This window comes from Nipponia nippon, unplaced genomic scaffold (assembly GCF_047370975.1).
Source record: "Nipponia nippon isolate SJK-2023a ecotype South Korea unplaced genomic scaffold, ASM4737097v1 scaffold_3, whole genome shotgun sequence".
NCBI classification, from domain to species: domain Eukaryota; kingdom Metazoa; phylum Chordata; class Aves; order Pelecaniformes; family Threskiornithidae; genus Nipponia; species Nipponia nippon.
The window spans coordinates 17,773,721-17,792,025 of NW_028262347.1; the positions used below are offsets into that span (position 1 = coordinate 17,773,721).

Consider the following 18,305-nt stretch of genomic DNA (forward strand, 5'->3'; position numbering starts at 1 on the left):
TTCTTGTTTCTTGCAGAGACTCCAACCGTCATGTTAAGGTAAAGCAGAAAAGTGCAGTGCTGAACATGCTAAAGAAGTTGGACAAAATAAGGTTCAGAGGTCACAAGAGAGATGAGTTCCTTGATTTAGCAGAGTCTCCAAATGCTTCAGACACTGAATGTGGAGATGAAATCCCGGTCAAAATACCTCGAACATCAACTCGAGACAATGAAGAGCTGAGAGACCCTGTAAGTACTCGATTTAATTATTTTTATATTATGCTATATAGTTGTCAGGCAGAAAAAGAACAGAAATTAATAATTCTTTGTCCCTGTATTTTGGATTCAACACTTGAAGATTTGTGGACTAGGAAGTAAGCTTCCAGTAATAGGCTTCCATTTTATGGAAAGATGAAATTAATTTCTTAGTATTAGGGTTCCTTGTCCCTCTTACTGATTTTAGATGTTGTGTGTTGACAGGTTTGTTAACCTTGAGGGTGCTTCTGAATGCTGTCTGGTTTTTATTTGTTTTGTTGAATTACCAATGAACAGATCTGAAGGAAAGACTTCAGTCTGAGAAGCTCAGATCTGCTCAAACGGCACTGGCCAGGACTGTAGGGATAAGACTTCTGGTGGCTTCATTAGAGTTAGGGGGTCACACCACCTTGATCATCACTACAACGTTCTATCCAGTAATGCTTCCATACTATAGAGCTGGTTTAAACCTATGCAGGAGGTGAGCAAGACTCTTCAGGTGCTAAAACGTTTTGGTGCTTGTAAGCAGAAGCATTCAAACAGACCTGCCTTTTTAAAAGACACTGTTTCAGGAAAAGTTAAATATTGGTTTAAAAAAAATAAAAATCCTACTTTAACCGTTAAAAAACGGTAGTGGATCCTTGAGCTTGGAGTGCTACAATCTAAATTATGATATGTCCATTTACTTGTACTCTAGAATGTGACTTGGAAGTCAGAATTTGTACTGCCCTATTTGGAAACTCACCGTGCAGTTTTTATCCCCAAAATGTGGTCAGGCTGTTGTCTGAAAGCTCATTTCTAGAAGCACTGGGCTTGCTCACCACAAGTGTTAAACTAAAAGACTTCAAACTGTATGCGCTTAACCATCTCGTTTGGGGTTAGCAGCTTGTATCCTGTTCTGTAGCTATTAGGGTTTTTAAATTTAAGTGGGCTTGTATGGTACCACATACAGTCCTGCTTATATGGAGCTCCTTTGCCAGAATTTTTTCCTATGATCGTGGAACAAAGCAGTGGTAATGACAGAGCATTTTTTGGTCACAAAAAGTCTATTGTATCCAAATCCTCAAGCTCCTCAGACAAAGAAGGTCTGTTGAATGCCTTTCCTTTGCTCTTATTCTACTGAAGACATTTGTCATTTGTCAAGACGTATGTATTGTGTATACTGGGACTAATCTGTGCTGCTGCCCTTCCAACATGGTATTTTCTGAGGTTTTTTTTGTAGGTAAATACTGGCTTATTTTCATTAAACTTAAGGCATTATATTTACATGTGGAAAGCAGGGAATGTCCTTTGTATCTAAGATGTCTATAGATGTACCTATAGAAGTCTTTAACCCTAGATACTGTTTTCTCTATTTGTTCAGGAGGGTAGTAGCTCCATGATGGTATGGCTGAGGGAATAGCAAGGGAAACCTACAGTTTTGACTAGTTATAAAACCTTACAGCTACACATCTGCAATGATGGTCTCTGTTTTCTCAAATTGTTGAGCTCTGTGTGCTGAGAAGGTAATTCGAAGAGAAACACTTTGCTTTCTGGATGACTACATACTGTTAAGTAGGCTGTCATGATCTAAGTCTGTGAGATACAGTTGAGTATAGTTCTTTAAAAACAGGGAGAAAGGGAGAGAGGAAAGCAGCAACAGCATCAGACTTGCTGTTTTGCCCTGCTCTTGATGTTTGGGAGCTCCAAACCCAGTATGATGCTGGAACAGCCTAAGAGCAGCAGCTGTGTTACAGATATGAGCAAAATAAGCAAACTTGTGAGAGGAGAGAGGTCTGACACACAAGGGACGAATTTCAGATGCAAAGTTTAGGGGATTAGCACTTGGCCCTCACATACATCTGCCCACTAAGCGCTGCTGCCTATCCATAAAGTGAAGGGAGAAGAAATAATCCCCTGTGCTGCAGAGGTGCTGGGAGTAAAGAAAGTAATGCTTGTATATTTAAGTCAATGTTAAAATAGTGGCTGAGATCATGAGAGCAGGGCAATTCTGAATTATGTCTCTGTTTCTTATTAAGATTGTATGGTTGAATTGTGCCTGAATTGTTTTTAATTCAGTGACTAAAACTCAAATCTTAAATTGCTTATACAGGGCGGTTTTCTTTTATAGGCTCTGTAAGCAACTTAGTGTTATACTTCTATTACACTGATCGTGAGAAGACCAAGTCTTATTGGTTTCTTCCTGTTTAATACCTTTGGGGGACTGTTGAAAGCATACGAAAGTCAATGCAAGTCTTGTGCATAAATTGAAGTTAGGCTGCATCTCTTTTCAGATATATTTGAGCTGTACTGTGCTTCCACTTCTGTTGCTTCACTGTTTCTATTAAAATCTGAGTACAGAACTGATGGGCTTGAAAGAGCAAGATTGGTGGCTTGGAACTGAGCATAGGCATGTAGAATTTGAGCCCTGGTCCTCTTATCTGCATTTTCAATATGCAGATGTCTCTGACTCCACTGTCAGCCATTCCCTTGACAAAGGCTTCATCTCTGCCCCTCTCTACTTCTTTTTTTTTTTTTTTTTTTTTTTTTTCAGTCTGATGTATTAATCATTATGGAGCCATTAAAGAAAGATCTCTGTCTATTACAACAGTACAGCACAGTGATATGAATGAAAGGCCGTTCTGTACTGTGCCTCTAGGGTACGTAGTGCACTTAGAAATCTGCGCATTAGGTGCCTCTTCTTTACGTATGTGTGTGAACTTGACAAGCATATGCAAAAACTTGCCACAAATGGTGGTTTTAGAGTAAAAAGCCTTGTCATAAAAGCTTGTGATTGCAGAGCCCTGACCGTCCGCAAAGAAGAGCATCCTCTGTTGCACACCTCCAACAGGTGACGTGAACGTTCAGTCCCAGGCCACGGATACAGCAGTGGGACTTAGTCCCAACACTTCTCCTGTCTTACTGAAGTAGCACGTGCAAAATTTGCACCCCCTGGAAGGACAGAAAGGATGGCCAGATGAGGTCATCTTACAATCTTTATCTTAAAACTGTGAGCTTTACCTATTTAGTTCAATAATAAACATCCTAACTCATGTTTGGATACGGCGCACAGCTAGCTCCTGGTAGGAGAGCCCTGAGGTTGGAAGGATGTGTTATTTCCCTTTGAGTTCTCCTCAGTGGTTTCTGAGACTTTTTGTTCAAAAGGTGCCTTACTCTTAATTTGAGCTAGTTTGGTCTCAACTTACAGGCTGGCTGTTTGCTTGTGTGCGTTTCCCCCTCTTATTTAAGTGCCCTGACTACCAGGTATGTCTTGGATAGCAGCTACTTTCTTAGGTCTCTGTGGGTACTTGGACACTGTGATCAGATCATTGCCAAGACAGCCGTGTTGGTTAACAAATTAACTCTTTGCTAAGCATCTCTTTCAGTTCCTGAATGGCTTCCCAGATTTCTTCCTCCCTTCCCTCTTTACCATAGGTGGCTGGCTGTTGTTTTTTTTTTTAAAGCAAGGACATTCAGCACTGTATGCAGCACTGTTATTTCTGCATTGTTTTGTAAAATCACCACAATCGTGAAATACGTAGGGGGGTAACCTGGCCCATAACTATTTCCTAATAGCGAATGTATTAGCATTAGTCTTGTTGTGACATTGGAAATTCAGGTAATGTTGCTTGCTTGGTAATTCAGGTCCCCTTTATTCAGTGCCATCGTGGTTTCCTATTCTGTAGATGCAACATGGGTTCCTTCTGCTAGATCACAATTCTGCACCTAAAAAAGCTTTAAAACATTGCTCCAGCAACTTGATTTGCTAAGATGCAAATGTTCAGGGATGGGGACTGTGCCCTGAAAATCACAGATCGCCCTTGTATTTGCCAGTTTTGGCTTGATTTGCCTCATTTCAACTTATGTCTCATCATTTTGTGCTATAGATGAATTTAAGTACTCTTAATGTGACAAATGTCCCGTTTTTATATAAAGGGAGAAAACGTTCAGTACTGCTTACACGTATACGAATGAACTCGGTGCAGAGGAGAATCACGTCCCCTTTGGCACATTGGGGAAAGATCAAATTTGTGTTTAAACCCATGTAGGATCTGCACTAACCTGACAGCAAGCATTGCAAATCGAAGCGCCCTCGTACCTGGCATATTGTACTGAAAGCAGTCTAATCTACTTATGCAAGTTCCCTGCCAGTGTGCTAGGATTAAATCCGAGTTATTGTGGTACAGAAAACATTGGTTTAATTGCTGTTCCAGTACAGTTTGGCTTTTCCTGAAACATGTCAATTAAAACCTTAAACACTTCTTTATCGGTCACCTCATTTACAATGATTGGAAGGTATAAAGCATCGTGCAAACATTACAGTTAAGATATTGAAGTCTCTAAACCTGGTTAGCACTAGACTTTTTTTAAATTCGTGTAAAATATAGCTGTGTTTTAGGAGCTTGCCAATATGGGTATGCTTCCCAGAATTGCTACTAAGGATCAAGTATTCATGCAGATGCTTTTGGTCTTGAGCAGTGTTGTTGGGTTTTCCCTTTTGGTACAGCAGGTAAATGCAGCAGCTACAGGGAACCCTTTTGTAATTTGAAGTAAGAAAATGCACACGAAATGTCAGTTGAGAAACTTGGGAGACTATGACCTCTCTCAACAAGCGCTGTAGTTCGTTGTGTTACTGAAGAATCATAGAATAGTTTAGGTTGGAAGGGACCTTTTAATTTCATCTAGTCCAACCCTCCTGCACTGAGCAGGGACATCTTCCAACTAGATCGGGTTGCTCAGAGCCCTGTTCAATCTGACCTTGAATGTTTCTAGGGACAGGGCATCTACCACCTCTCTGGGCAACCTGTCCCAGTGTTTCACCACCCCCATCATAAAAAATTTCTTCCTTATATCTAGTCTGAATCTACCCTTTTAGTTTAAAACTATTACACCTTGTCCTATTACTACAGGCTCTACCTGACTTTTTTTTTCCCCCTTTGCTGCTCAAATGAATGCAAGTTAAAATTTTGTATTTTAAACTACCTCTTCCCTGTGTCATGTCCCGGCCCTTGCTAGGCCCTGAGGAGTGGCTTGGTGGATGGTTATGCCCCTTGGGCTTGGCACGCCGTGTCTTTGCTGCTCCCCATCCTCCGTGTTTGAGAACTACTCCTCTCTAAGTTAATTACAAACTTAGAAATGAGACCAGCATTTTGTTAGATATTCCTAGAGAAAAATCATCTGCGTATGATGTTGTGCAAGTAAAATAAAAGGAGGGAGTTGGCCAGTTATGTTTCTGTGCGATGCTGAAGATGTGCTGTGCTGCGGATGGAGAGGACAGATCCACATCTGCTCAGTTAAGTACTGACTTAGACCTTTTCCGTGGCCGTACAGTGAAGGTGGCATCAGTGCTCGGTGCACAAAACAAAATCCCAGGGCTTGCAGGATGAAGGGAGTTTGGGGAGGGAAGGCAGAGACCTCTCAGGTTGGGAGGTGCTGTTATGAAAAGCCTGAACTGCAGATGGCTTGAAAAACATGTTTGTGGGTAGATGTGGTTTTTCAGGTCCGGAGCTGGATGTGGCTTGGAGCAGCAACTCTGAACTCTGATAGCGGGTTAGAGGCAATCTGCCGTCACCAGATATCTTCCTTTAACCCCTCTGGTTCTGACAGTCCATGCTCAACTCTGGCATTTTGCTAACTTCCTAGGCACCGCCAAGCCTTGTGCGCGGTCTTCGCTAAGTAATAGTGATTGCCAACATTTTAAGAGGGCTCCTGTGTCGAATACTGTCAAAGCTGGAGAGGCAGAAGGAAAAGCAAAAATCTGTGGAAGCCTTCAAGGCTTTTACTGTGAGTCAAAAGCAAGAAAGGGCATCTGTAGTTTAGTTAAAAATGTAGTTAATCCAGCCCGAATCCCAGCACTAGCCTATAGAGGCAGCAGAAGAAACATTACCCAGTTAATGGTGGAATTAATACAAGATAATTTTTTTGTTAACTTGTGAGTTGAGTCAATTATGCAAACTTCAGACAGAGGTGCTTTTTGAATTTAGAGGCAGGCAGTTGACCTCCAGCAAATGTATAGACCTTATTTCTTATCTTTTTAGTTCATTAACACCTCTTGACACAACGGGGTGTGTTGGTGTGGGGAAAAATCTTCTGGGACAAAAGAAGCATCTGTGAAATGTCTCCCATGTTACTGTCCTGGACATGCTCAGTTTTCTGAACGCTTCTAACTTGTATTCATTAATATGTTATGTTGTCGCTAATTTTGGAAATTGCATGCTTTGTTTTCCACCAAACTTGTATCATTGTATCTTACTACTCTGGTTAAACCATTTTATTATTACACAATAATTGCATGATCTTGCTTCTAATATTCTTAGCAAACAGCCTTATGTTTCAAATTAGTAGATTTTTTTTTTCCTTTTTTTCTCTAACTTAGAAGGTCACTGTAACCTTTGGGGTTGGTTTAATGATGTGTATCTGCTGATTTTTAACCCATTAACTGACGTCAAACTTCTTGGGTCCAATGCTTTAGCAGATACGCACGTTTGGAAACTTTCAGAAAGAGTTCTGTTCACCCATATCACTCAATCCTCAGTCCTAGGCATCTTTTGCTTTTTCCCACTTCCTAAGAGGCACAGTCAAGGTATCCTGGGCTTTAATTAATGACTTAACATCTCTGAAGAAGCAAAGGTGGAGGTGGGTCTCTAGATGGATTTCTGAAATGTAGCTCATCTCTTGGTGAAATACCTGGAGTATCTTCAGTGAGGATGGAAACTTGAATATGCTTAGGTATTTGCTAACCCCTTTCTTCTTCCTCTCCTCCCTCACCTCAATCTCTGTGTTCCTGTCCCCACTGCAGTGCATGGGATTGGGGACCAGGGACTGGTTGGGCAGGAGCCAGGTGCTGTCTTGGGTTGCAGCCAGTTCATCATAGAATCATAGAATCATAATGGTTGGAAAAGACCCTTAAGATCATCAAGTCCAACTGTTAACCTAGCACTGCCAAGTCCACCAATAAACCATGTCCTCAAGCACCACATCTACCTGTCTTTTAAATACCTCCAGGGATAGAGACTCAACCACTTCCCTGAGCAGCCTGTTGAGTGCCTTCCAGTGAAGAAGTTTTTCCTAACATCCAACCTAAACTCCTGGCGCAGCTTGAGGCCGTTTCCTCTTGTCCTATCACTTGTTACTTGGGAGAAGAGACCAACCCCCACCTCACTACAACCTCCTTTCAGGTAGTTGTAGAGAGCAATAAGGTCTCCCTTCAGCCTCCTCTTCTCCAGGCTAAACAAACCCAGCTCCCTCAGCTGCTCCTCAACAGCACTTGTACTCTAGACCCTTCACCAGCTTCATTGCCCTTCTCTGGACACACTCCAGCATCTCGATGTCCTTCTTGTAGTGAGGGGTCCAAAACTGAACACAGTACTCAAGGTGCGGCCTCACCAGTGCCGAGTACAGGGGCACTATCACCTCCCTGGTCCTGCTGGCCACACTATTTCTGATACAAGCCAGGATGCCATTGGCCTTCTTGGTCACCTGAGCACAGTGCTGGCTCATGTTCAGGCGGCTGTTGCCCAACACCCCCAGGTCCTTTTCCGCCAGGCAGCTCTCCAGCCACTCCTCCCCCAGCCTGTAGCATTGCATGGGGTTGTTGTGACCCAAGTGCAGGACCCGGCACTGAGCCTTGTTGAACCTCATACAGGTGGCCTTGGCCCATCGATGCAGCCTGTCCAGGTCCCTCTGCAGGGCCTTCCTACCCTCCAGCAGATCGATGCTTCCACCCAACTTGGTGTCATCTGCAAACTTACTGAGGTGCAAACACTACTTGTGACCAGCTGCCGTGTGTTGTCTCTGCCGCTCCTTCTTCCTCACACTCTTCCCCTGCTCCAGCCTGGGGTCCCTCCCACGGGACGCAGTCCTCCACAAACCTCTCCAACATGGGTCCTACCCACAGGCTGCAGTTCTTCAGGAGCTGCTCCAGCTTGGGTCCATTCCACAGAGTGCAGTTCTTCAGGAAGAGACTGCTCCAGCGTGGGTCCCCCACGGGGTCACAAGCCCTGCCAGCAAACCTGCTCCAGCCTGGGCTCCTCTCTCCATGGGTCTACAGGTCCTGCCAGGAGCCTGCTCCAGCGTAGGCTTCCGTGGGGTCACAGCCTCCTTCAGGCACATCCACCTGCTCCGGTGTGGGGTCCTCCAGGGACTGCAGGTGGATATCTGCTCCAGTGTTAACCTCCATGGGCTTGCAGGGGCACAGCCTGCCTCACCATGGCCTTCACCATGGGCTGCAGGGGAATTTCTGCTCCGGCACCTGGAGTGCCTCCTCCCCCTCCTCCTTCACTGACCTTGGTGTCTGCAGGGTTGTTCCTCTCACATATTTTTCACCTCTCTCTTTGGCTGCAGTTGTGCAGGGTTGTTTCCCTGCCTGCCCCTTCTTAAATATGTTATCCCAGAGACGGTACCACCATTGCTGATGGGCTTGGCCTTGGCCAGTGGCGGGTCCATCTTGGAGCTGGCTGGCATTGGCTCTGTCAGACACGGGGGAAGCTTCTAGCAGCTTCTGACAGAAGCCACCCCTGTAGCCCTCCCCGCTACCAAAACCTTGCCATGCAAACCCAATACATGCACAGAGCTCAGGAGCATTCCTGATGAGTACAGCATCTTGCTCTTTGACCTGTACGTGATTTTATTTATTTATCTATTTATTTATTTTTAAGCAGTGGCACTGTTTCTTTAGACAGCTCTGTATGAACTCCTGCATGCTAGGGGCAGAGATTGTCCCTTTGTACCAGATGTGGATATACAATATAGACAGTCATGCTTTAATGCCTGTGCAGCAATCTGTATTTTAATAACGCTTTCCTTTTGCCTGTCCGTAGAGCGTGTTGTAAGGGTGCTGCTGTTTGACTTCAGCCAGACCTTCCTCCTTGGGGCTCTCCAGGCATCTGGCAAGTGATAACACTAAATCTTCTGGCGTAAATAAATATGACCTAGCCCTATAGTTAAGAAAGCAACACGGGTTAATTGCCATCCCATGCTCAGCTGAAAACAGACAGCTGTTACTCTTCAGCAGTGGCTGGAGTGGTTGCAAATGGCACGTCTTACTGCACCTCTGGCTAAAGGCAGGTGTGAATGAGAAATCTGGAGCACGGGGAGGAGGATGCTGTGCTGCAGCTCCCTGTGTGAGGACTGCCCTGGGGTCTGTCCGTCTCTGCTATGTCATGGTTCGTGTTGGCTCCAAAATGGGAGGCAGTACAGGGCTGCTGCTGAGCGAACGGCTTCTGCTCCTGGTCGGGGCTGGCAGCGTTGGCAGAGTGCTGTGTGGGTGTAACTGTGCTGCTTTCGGGACTGGAAATAGCATCTCTGCCTGGCACTGTATTGAGCAAGCCCAAGTGGGAAGTTGGTACCAGGTAAACACCATGCAGTAAATGCCTACAGAGTGCTAATTTGCCTGTATAGACAAATTCTGAGGCTTAAACTCAGCATCTGTTCAGCTCAAGCAAGAAAACAGATCTTTAATAGGTATCTCCACACTGTTTTATTTTAAAAGTGCAAATCATTCCCAACAGTGAAAGTACTTTGCTGTCAGTGAGCTTTCAGTACCTCTTTCCTAAACCATAGAAAATGTCTTTTAATTAACTGTCTTGTAAATTAGTTGAATTTATACATGTATGCAATTTAAGCTGCCATGGTTAAATGTATGCAAGCTGACTTTGGAAAGCAATACAGCTCCTGTATGTTTTCAGAGCTCAAACGTGGGGTAGGGGAATGGTTAGGATAGGTAAATAAATCCCTTTTTGTCCTGAGATCATGTCTTAGATGTAGGCTTCTGTAATCTAACACTTTGGTTTTGAGTATAAGCTGCTGGAGAGGCTCCTATAATTCTTATTGACAGACTTTTTGTACATGGTGGGGACTGCACACAGTTCCTGAACAGCCATTACCTGGGAGATGCCCTCACCCATCTTGCTGTCTGAAAACGTCCACTTTATGGGAGAAGGACGGCATCACCTGCCTTCTGCTGTGTGGGCTTGGGGTTTCTCTGTGCTCCCTTCATGGAGGGGGCAGTTGTCACTGCTCTTCTTAACTAATCAAGTCGCTTTTGAATTCTTGCGTTCTTCAGTATTTCTAGTGCCCAGTTTGTTCGAGGGGTGCTGCTAAATCAGTCGAGACACATAATCTTCTGACTCCTCCCTCTACTGGCCTGCCAGGATGAGCTTCTGGGCACCAGCCATGTCCTTAAGCAGTAACTGGGCAGTACTGGAGGTGGGGCAGCGCCGTCCCCTGCACTGATCTTCCTTGCAGAGAGACCATGCTCTTCAGAATTACACATCCATAAATGGATATTAAAATATACAATATGTGTTTTCTAATAACTCAGTGAATGTCTGGAAAAGTATTACTTTTGCTAGCCTCACAATTTTATGTGTAAAGTATGTTACATTGACCACTCATTGAATGGGAAGGGGTGAGGGATAGTGTAAATATGCCTTTAAAATTAGCAGAAGGAAGGCTAAATGATGATGCAGCAGAACTGGTAAGGGGAAGAAAGAAATCTTTGTTTTCTGTAACTCCCTCGGGTCTGAAGAAGTGCATTTGTAAACTCACATGGGACAGATGCTATGCATTTGATTAGCTTTCACTCATTTTGGTAGTTTAATGCTGAATAAGAGGTATGCAGAGTTGTTGATACTTGCATGCTTCTCATGTGGCTGTTTCTTTACTGCCCCAGTAGTAAGTTGATGTATTTAAATGACAAAAAAAAAAAAAAAATGTGCCTTTGAGCTGTCAGTGTGTTCTGGCTTTCTTATAGGCTGGTCCAGGGACCATCATCATGGCTTCAGGAGTCCAGGATTTTAACAGAACAGAATCTGACAGACTGAATGAGATCAAAGGTCACCTGGAAATAGCCTTACTGGAAAAACACTTTTTACGTAAGTATAAAATTAGTGCTCTGTGGAAAGGAATGGTTTAAGCCTGCTGAAATAAGGCTTCTCTAAACTGCAGAACTTGGCATTAGAATTTTGAGGCGGGCTGATGCGCAGATAGCACGTGGGCTGACACTTCTCTAGGAGGAACTTAAAAGCATTCCCAAGGTTTATGGGTCACTTGGATATTTTTTTCCTCGTTGCATTCCTCAGAAAATACCTCACTGTATGACAAAAGCTGCTTAGGTGAAGTCTTGGTGTTGACATCTTCAGGTTATCTTAGAATTAACTCAACCTTAATGTGGTTGCAATAGGTGTTTTTTGTCTAGTAGTAATTGTAAGAAGGAAGAGATTTCTGAAGGGGTGACCAAGACATTTTCTTGGCAGCTGTTTCAACAAGTAATATGTCTTAAAACATGTTTCTTAACAGTATATGAATTACTGGTAAGTGGTGTAAGAAATACAGATAAGACTATCTGTAGCTTTCAAGTGTTACTTGTTTGGTTTTGTGTGTGTGTATATATATATACGTATATATATGAGACAAAATTGTCATTCATGGCTAGAGGCACCCATAAGACTTTTGGGATTTTATCTCAGCAGATTTGAACTGCTGACTTCTAAGGCAGGATAGTTAAAACTGAAAAAATGGGAGACGAGCATTCCTTTAACTTGATAGAATTAGAGATCCCTGTAATAAATCAACGCGAATTCTTGCTCAGTTGTTTCCCCAAATGGTCATTTCAATGGATTATTTTTGAACTTCAGAATATGAGGGTTGTTTTTATGTGTTCAAAACTTGCCAGATATTTTCTAAGGGGTAGAAATAACAAGGCTATAGATTCTATTCAATTTCTAGACTATAATCTAGCAATAAGACTTGTGTTTTATCTTCAGTATATTCTCAAGGATTTGGAATTAATTTTCTGTGACTTTTTTATCATTTGGCAAGATTTCTTTGATATTTTTTTTCCTTGTGTATGAGAGGGAGGCATGATAAAGGAGACTGGGGAAGAATTTATAGCGAGCTGCTATCAGCTTCCACTGGTATCTGGAAGAGGTATCGTGATTGGAATATCAAGCAAAAACTGAAAGCTCTGTTTGACTTCCTGTGTTGGTTTCAGTGATTTATTTGAATTCTTATTTAACTGTGCAGTACAGAGTTACCACGTTACTCCTTCCATCCCCAAAGACATACTGCTTAAGCTCCTCTTATCAAATTGTTTTTTAAACTAGATGGGACGTTTGTGATTTCCTGATGTCATCTGGTGTGTGACAGAAACACTAGGACTTCCCAGAACTGATTTCTGGTTTGAATTAGGACATGTTTTTTGCTATAAAAACATGGTATGGTTCCCAAACACTTCCATGGCTGGTGAGTCCTTTATCAGTCCTTAGGATGTGGTTACAGTAACTACATGGAGCACACATTTTTGTGAATATTTTTACTCTTCAGGTTCTTGCCATAGTTCGAAGACCTTCTGACCAACTATTAACTGAATCATTTTCCTTTGCACAGACCTTTGTAGCGAACGCCAAGGTAAAGGGTGAAGAAGCTCACCCTTTCACGTAAACTTTGAGCAGATGGTTGGAGGTTCAGGCCAACAGGGCAGTTCAGCTGAGTGGCGTGGGTCAGTCCTGGGTGTCTCAGCCCTTACTGCTAGGTCAGGAGCTCTTCACCAAAGCCTGAGGGTTGCTGTAGCTGCAATTACAGTGTTGTCCTGACAAGTTGGTTGTAACTCTGTGTGTAAAAACAAGAGAAAGAATGATAAACTGGTAGAGAAATAAGTGCAGTAAAGCTTATCCCTTATTCCCCTACACCCCATTCAAAATTTTGGTCTGAAATATGTAACTATGTTTGTCAGCTGGAGTGAAGTAGGAGCTCACTTTTTGCATATGGTTCCTGTATTCTTCTATTTTCTTCCTCCTTCTCTTTGTTGTTTGTTTTTTTTTATACTAGAAATTCATCATTACTTTTTTTCTTCCCAGAGGTGAACTGATGGTGAGCAGAAAAACATTCTTGAAATGTGCAGTTTGTTTACTTTAATTTGCCCTTGGAAGAAAGCCTGATGATTATTATTATTAATTTTTAAATCCTATTGCTGCAATAGGTGTTTTTTAAGAAGGCTAGTCACTCAGCTGTATTTGCATACTATTTTTAATTATGGAATTCCTTAAGGACACCTTGCTATAATCGTATTTTTACATAAATTGTTTGCTACTTCCTCTTACTCTATTTTCTCCAGCTGGCTGTGCAGAAATCAAAGCAACGGCGAGTATGTGGGGGAAAGTTCCATGGATTTGCTTTTTAATGTGTTGGGTTTATAATCGCTGTCAGCCTGATCCTGTCACTGTATTTTTGCCTCTTCTATACCTCTTATTTGTATAGGTGTGTTATTAGCCAGGAGGTTTAAAGAGGAGAGATTTCTTCCCAGCTATATGTTGTGTATAATATACACAACACAGCTACAAGTCAGTGTGGGTTTGTAGGTGCAAGTGCCTGGCGAAGGGAATGGCAAACTGTTAGTCCTCTCTAAACCCTATTCAGCACAAGTAGGCACAAGTAAAAGGTGCAGTTTGGCTCAGTAGTGTTTTCAGTGAAACACATCCCAAACCTAACTGTAGCCTCCACAAGCTGCAGAGGAAATCTGGAGCAAGTAGTTACTGGAGACAAACGTTGTTAGTAAAGGGAGAATATCTTAAGCTAGAATGCCAGATGAATCCCCTCCCTAGCGAAGAGATAATCTAAACATCCACAGAGGTGAAGATGGAGAGGAATTGCTTAGTGTGTTGCATAGCTGTAAATGCAAATAAAATGTGACTGGAAGTGAGAGGGGTTTAAGCTGCAGACTGACAGGAGGATGAGGCACGCGGAGGAAGGGAGCTTGGATAATGACGTCTTAAGCAAGGGAGGGATCAGCTGACTCTTCCAGCCAAAAGGGCTAAAGCTGCTTTTCCCGTCTGTGCGGGAATGGTCTTAATCTCTGTAATCTAATGGCTCCTTCTGAGCCGTAGTACAGGAATGCTGAAAACATTCAATGCCTGTTGGGTCTGGCAAGACTGCAGTATCGGGGTGGGTTCCTGCAGAACAAGTCTTGAATGCCTGCTCAACGAAAAGTGCAAAGAGCTCAGTCTGCTGGACCTCCGGATGCACGTGGATGGATAAAGTTTTTCTTGGAGCTGTCGCCATCAGAATCATCCATTGCTAAAGGACTTTGTCTATTACTATAACCTTGTTTTCAATGCATGTGAACAATTGGTGCTAGCTGAGGGTTCAGGTTTGGAAGGCAACTACTAGACTGGGGGAGCTAGATTAACATGCTAAGGTTAGTAGTGGTTGTAGTGCTTCCATTTAAAAACCTAGTTGTATCTAAACAAGGAATAAAAACTTGCTTGCCATTCTTGCATTTGAAAGAGAAAATGATAGGCAATACCCTTTGGGTTTGCACCTCATTGAGGTTCACGTTCTGCTTTTCTTTCCATTACTGTTTGTGCCTGCTTATGGAGGGCAGTTTTGTAGGTATCAGCACTCTGGTCCCGGTGCTACAAGGTGCTTTGTAAGCACGCGTGTATCCTATGGTTTATACGAAGTATTAGCTAATTCCCATTCAGGGATATTCAAGCCTTTTGCAATGCTAATTTTAGCAGCTCAGGGAAGAGGAGTTGGTGGTAGCAGCAGCTAAGAGTAAACAAACCAGGTGGCTGTTAGAGAAGAGGGTTAGTCATGAACTGGTAAATGGAGGAAACGCCATGTGAGGATCAAGAGCTTTAGGAGGAAATAAAGTCCTCTCCCACAAGGGTTTTGCATTCCGCTCTGTACAGCAGGCAGGAGTCTCTAGGGGCTTACAAAACTGCTGGTTTCGGTTATGGTTTGTATACCAGCATTACAAAAGAAGTTGGGATTATACTTCTTTCCCTTTGAAATTTCCGCTCCCCCCCCTTCATTCTCATGTGCTTTTTTGAATCATGTATGTGACTGACTCCAGTGTTTTCTCTGGCTTCTGCTTTTTGGTATAAATGACCTGACGATTCTTTGTAAGAAGAGTGACCTAGGGGAATACAGACCTCGTGAAAGTAGAAAGCCATACATGGTCCTCAGGCAGATCTGGGATGTTAGAAAGTGGTAAACCTTAGAGGTGAAGTATGTGGTGGTGTTTGTGACCAGCAAAAGACATGTACTACAAAGTTCTGTTCTGCACAGAAATGCTAATACCTCCTCAAAGAGCCCTAGTAATTATATGCAACAAATCGACTGTGAAGCTGAGTCAGAGTCCAGTTGCCAGCTGTGTCAGAACGCCCTTGGTGTAGTTTCTCCTGATATGAGGGTCAAACACCTGCAGTAGCAGAGCTAGAGAAGACCAGAGGAACAGTTTCACTGCATTGGTTTTGCTGTCTTCTTACTGACCTGGCAGCCTATAGTCACCTTTGGTTCAGAAATCTGGAAGCAGAATGAAGAGTGGATTTGTGTAGCAGGTGAAGACGCTGGTAAGAGAGTAAGTAGCTGCTGTGTATATCTAAGGCACCCAAATACCAGCTGTGGGCCATAGTAGCCATTCCTTGCTAGGTGGTCAACCCTGGCCAGGGGATTCTGACGCTGCAGCACTGGCTCCTAAAGCGTGCTGATGGTGGTGAGCTTACCCTGGGCTTCTCCCACCCTTTACTCCTCCCTCTAAGCCTCCTTTCTTTCAGCTTAAAACCCTGGACTCGCAGACACTAACAGAGTATTCTTGGGAGATCTGCACGTGTCCCTTGCCCTTGTGGAGTTCCTCTGATGAGAACTGTGGTTTATGTGTGGTGACCCATGGGGAATCTTCTTGAATGTTTTCCCTGGGCACCCAGAGAAGCTGCAGGAAAAAGACATGAGTCCAGGCTTTGCTGCAGAGCTGTCTGTTCGCCAGAGCTGCTCTCGCTTGCTTTGTACTAACAAATTTGTTCAGAAGTTTTTCTAGGTCTGACTTCTGATGGAGAGGCTTCTCATAAAACTAGGGACAGTTTATTAAGAGGTGTAGGAAAGGTTTTGCTTGTACTCAGAGATACTTACATGATGCACCATGTATATTGAGTTCATGTCTAGCTTTCCTGGACAAAAAAAAACCTGCAAAGCTCTGGCTCAGTTTTCCTGGAAACATTGTTGGAAGAGGCAATCATGAGCAGGTTAGAGCACTTGTCTGGGGTTTAGGAGGCCTTAGTACAGATGAAGGAGGATTCAGACCTCCATTTCTCATATGCAAGGACTCTGCTCTGACTGGTGGAGGATGGGTTGCGCTCTTGCTAGCTCTCAACTTGACTTCCAAAAGCACAAGCTTCCCGAGACCAGGGGAGAGGGAAAGGGTGCGACTCCAGCCCAGTGTGGCAGCAGGCTGGAGTCCGGGGCTAGTCCTTGTTTCAGGACCGGCTTGTGCAATCTGCCCTCGTCGTTGGGCAAAGCACATGAATGGTGGTGGCGTGAAGGTGCCAGAACGCTGGAGGGCCCAACCCAGGAGGATCACGTGCTGTCACACCGCCTTTTCGTGGGGCGGACTAACCGAAGTGCAGCACTGCGCTGACAGAGACGTATTGTTTTAGCTCCTCCACCAGCTCAAACAGATGCCACCTACGCATTGTGTTATGTAGGTGGGGTGTGCTCTTGCTGGTCCTGCCTTTTTTTGGGTGCCCAATTTGGCTTAATGAATTGTGGGGTTGGTGTGAAAGCTCAGGCGGGGCAGCAGTCAGCACTGCGGTGCCTGTCCTTTTTGTATAACTGGGCTGGAGATTTCGGGAGCCCCGTGTGGAACCTGCCCTTCCCGGCTTAGTAGCAAAAGCCTTGGAAGAGCCTACTGCTGTTCCTGAGCCAGACGTTGAAATGTTTATAGCCTGTTTCACTTCTGCCAAAAACAGGGAGTGAAAACAGTTCCTGCAATAATGACTAAATTTTTGCAGTTCTCTTCATTTTGAATGGATTCTGCAACTCTTCTGGCATTTTTAGTCTCTGAAATTTCTGAAAATTCATAGAGCAGCGGTACTTTTCATGACTTTTAGGCTGTCAAAAGTGTACCTAGTAATAGAAAACTTCCCACTTGATGTTTTGAGAAGGGGGTCTATCTCAGTAAGCTATTGATTTTTAAGATAGTTCAGATATTTTCAGGAAGCTTAATTTAAAATTCTTCCATAATGAAGGGGAAATGATCCTGTGTCTGTTATAACACAATAAAGCTCCACTGAAAACACTACATGTCAGTGTAAAGTTACTAACTGGTTGTTATCGTAACTATTCTGTACATACCATAGTAATGACATCTTAATTCTTTCTAACCTCACCTACTCGAAGTGGGAAAAAACGGGAATGGTGAGAGAGGAGACTAGACCACTTTGCACAGAGGAAGATCGTCTTGTCAAATATGATGTGCTTCGTAATTCAGTCTCCCTCATCACATGAAATAGAAGAACACTTCACATGAAACTCTGCTATTGAGGTGAGGAAAATAGTACCAGGGGAATGTTAATTGCAGTAAAAAGCAGGATGATAGTTCAGACTTAGCCTTCCCTCCACTGCTTCTGGATCAGAGTTGGCTTATTTTCTGTCAGCGTAGAGAGAGCCCATGCTGCTCCCTGCCCTGCAGGCGTATGCAAAGAGACTAAAAAATTGGTCCTCAGAAGCTATGCTTATTGTAAGTACTGGAGCAGGAGCTCTGCCTTTGAAAGAGCAAAGAGAGGCACAACAGAATGATGGAAACAAAAAAGTAAAAAGAGGGATTGTTTAACTGCCAAACCTGTGGTAGGGATTTTTTTTAAGGCAAATTGGCATGACTGTTTCTGAATATGACAGGTCACTTCTTCGTTTTGATACGTGCAGGTAAACCAGACTGAGCTGGAGAAAGGTTATAGTGAAAATGTGGGTTTTATATTTAACTGTTTCATTTCTCCACTCTACCAAAATGCCTATATAGAACAGGGTAAGGAGGAGGAAAGGATATGCACTCAATCAATGTAGTTCATCTTTAATGTTTCTGTCTGTTTTTTTGGCTTTTTATGACACCAATATTCCTATTAGAAAATCTTTTTTCCCCTTTTTTTCCTATATGAAAGACTTATGCAAACAAGCAAGAGGCCTTGACCACAAGGGAAAACCATTAAATTGACAAAACAAGGTGTTCTCAAATGCAAAAAAAAAAAAACCCAAATAGTTCTTCCTTCAGTTTTCCTTCTTTGCTGACTTGTTTTTGTTTTGGGTCATGTGTCCCCATCG

General features: G+C 43.3%; 1 protein-coding gene across 2 annotated transcripts in view; it reads left to right on the forward strand.

Annotated features, from left to right (window-relative positions):
• The window catches only part of GRAMD4 (GRAM domain containing 4), an 84,888-nt gene that overhangs the window by 25,444 nt on the left and 41,139 nt on the right, over positions 1 to 18,305 (forward strand). For both annotated transcript variants that reach the window (XM_087764832.1, XM_087764833.1), the window contains exons 2-3: positions 17 to 227; positions 10,966 to 11,086. In XM_087764832.1, coding sequence (XP_087620958.1) covers positions 17 to 227; positions 10,966 to 11,086 — 332 coding nt within the window. The remainder of the gene's footprint in view (positions 1 to 16; positions 228 to 10,965; positions 11,087 to 18,305) is intronic.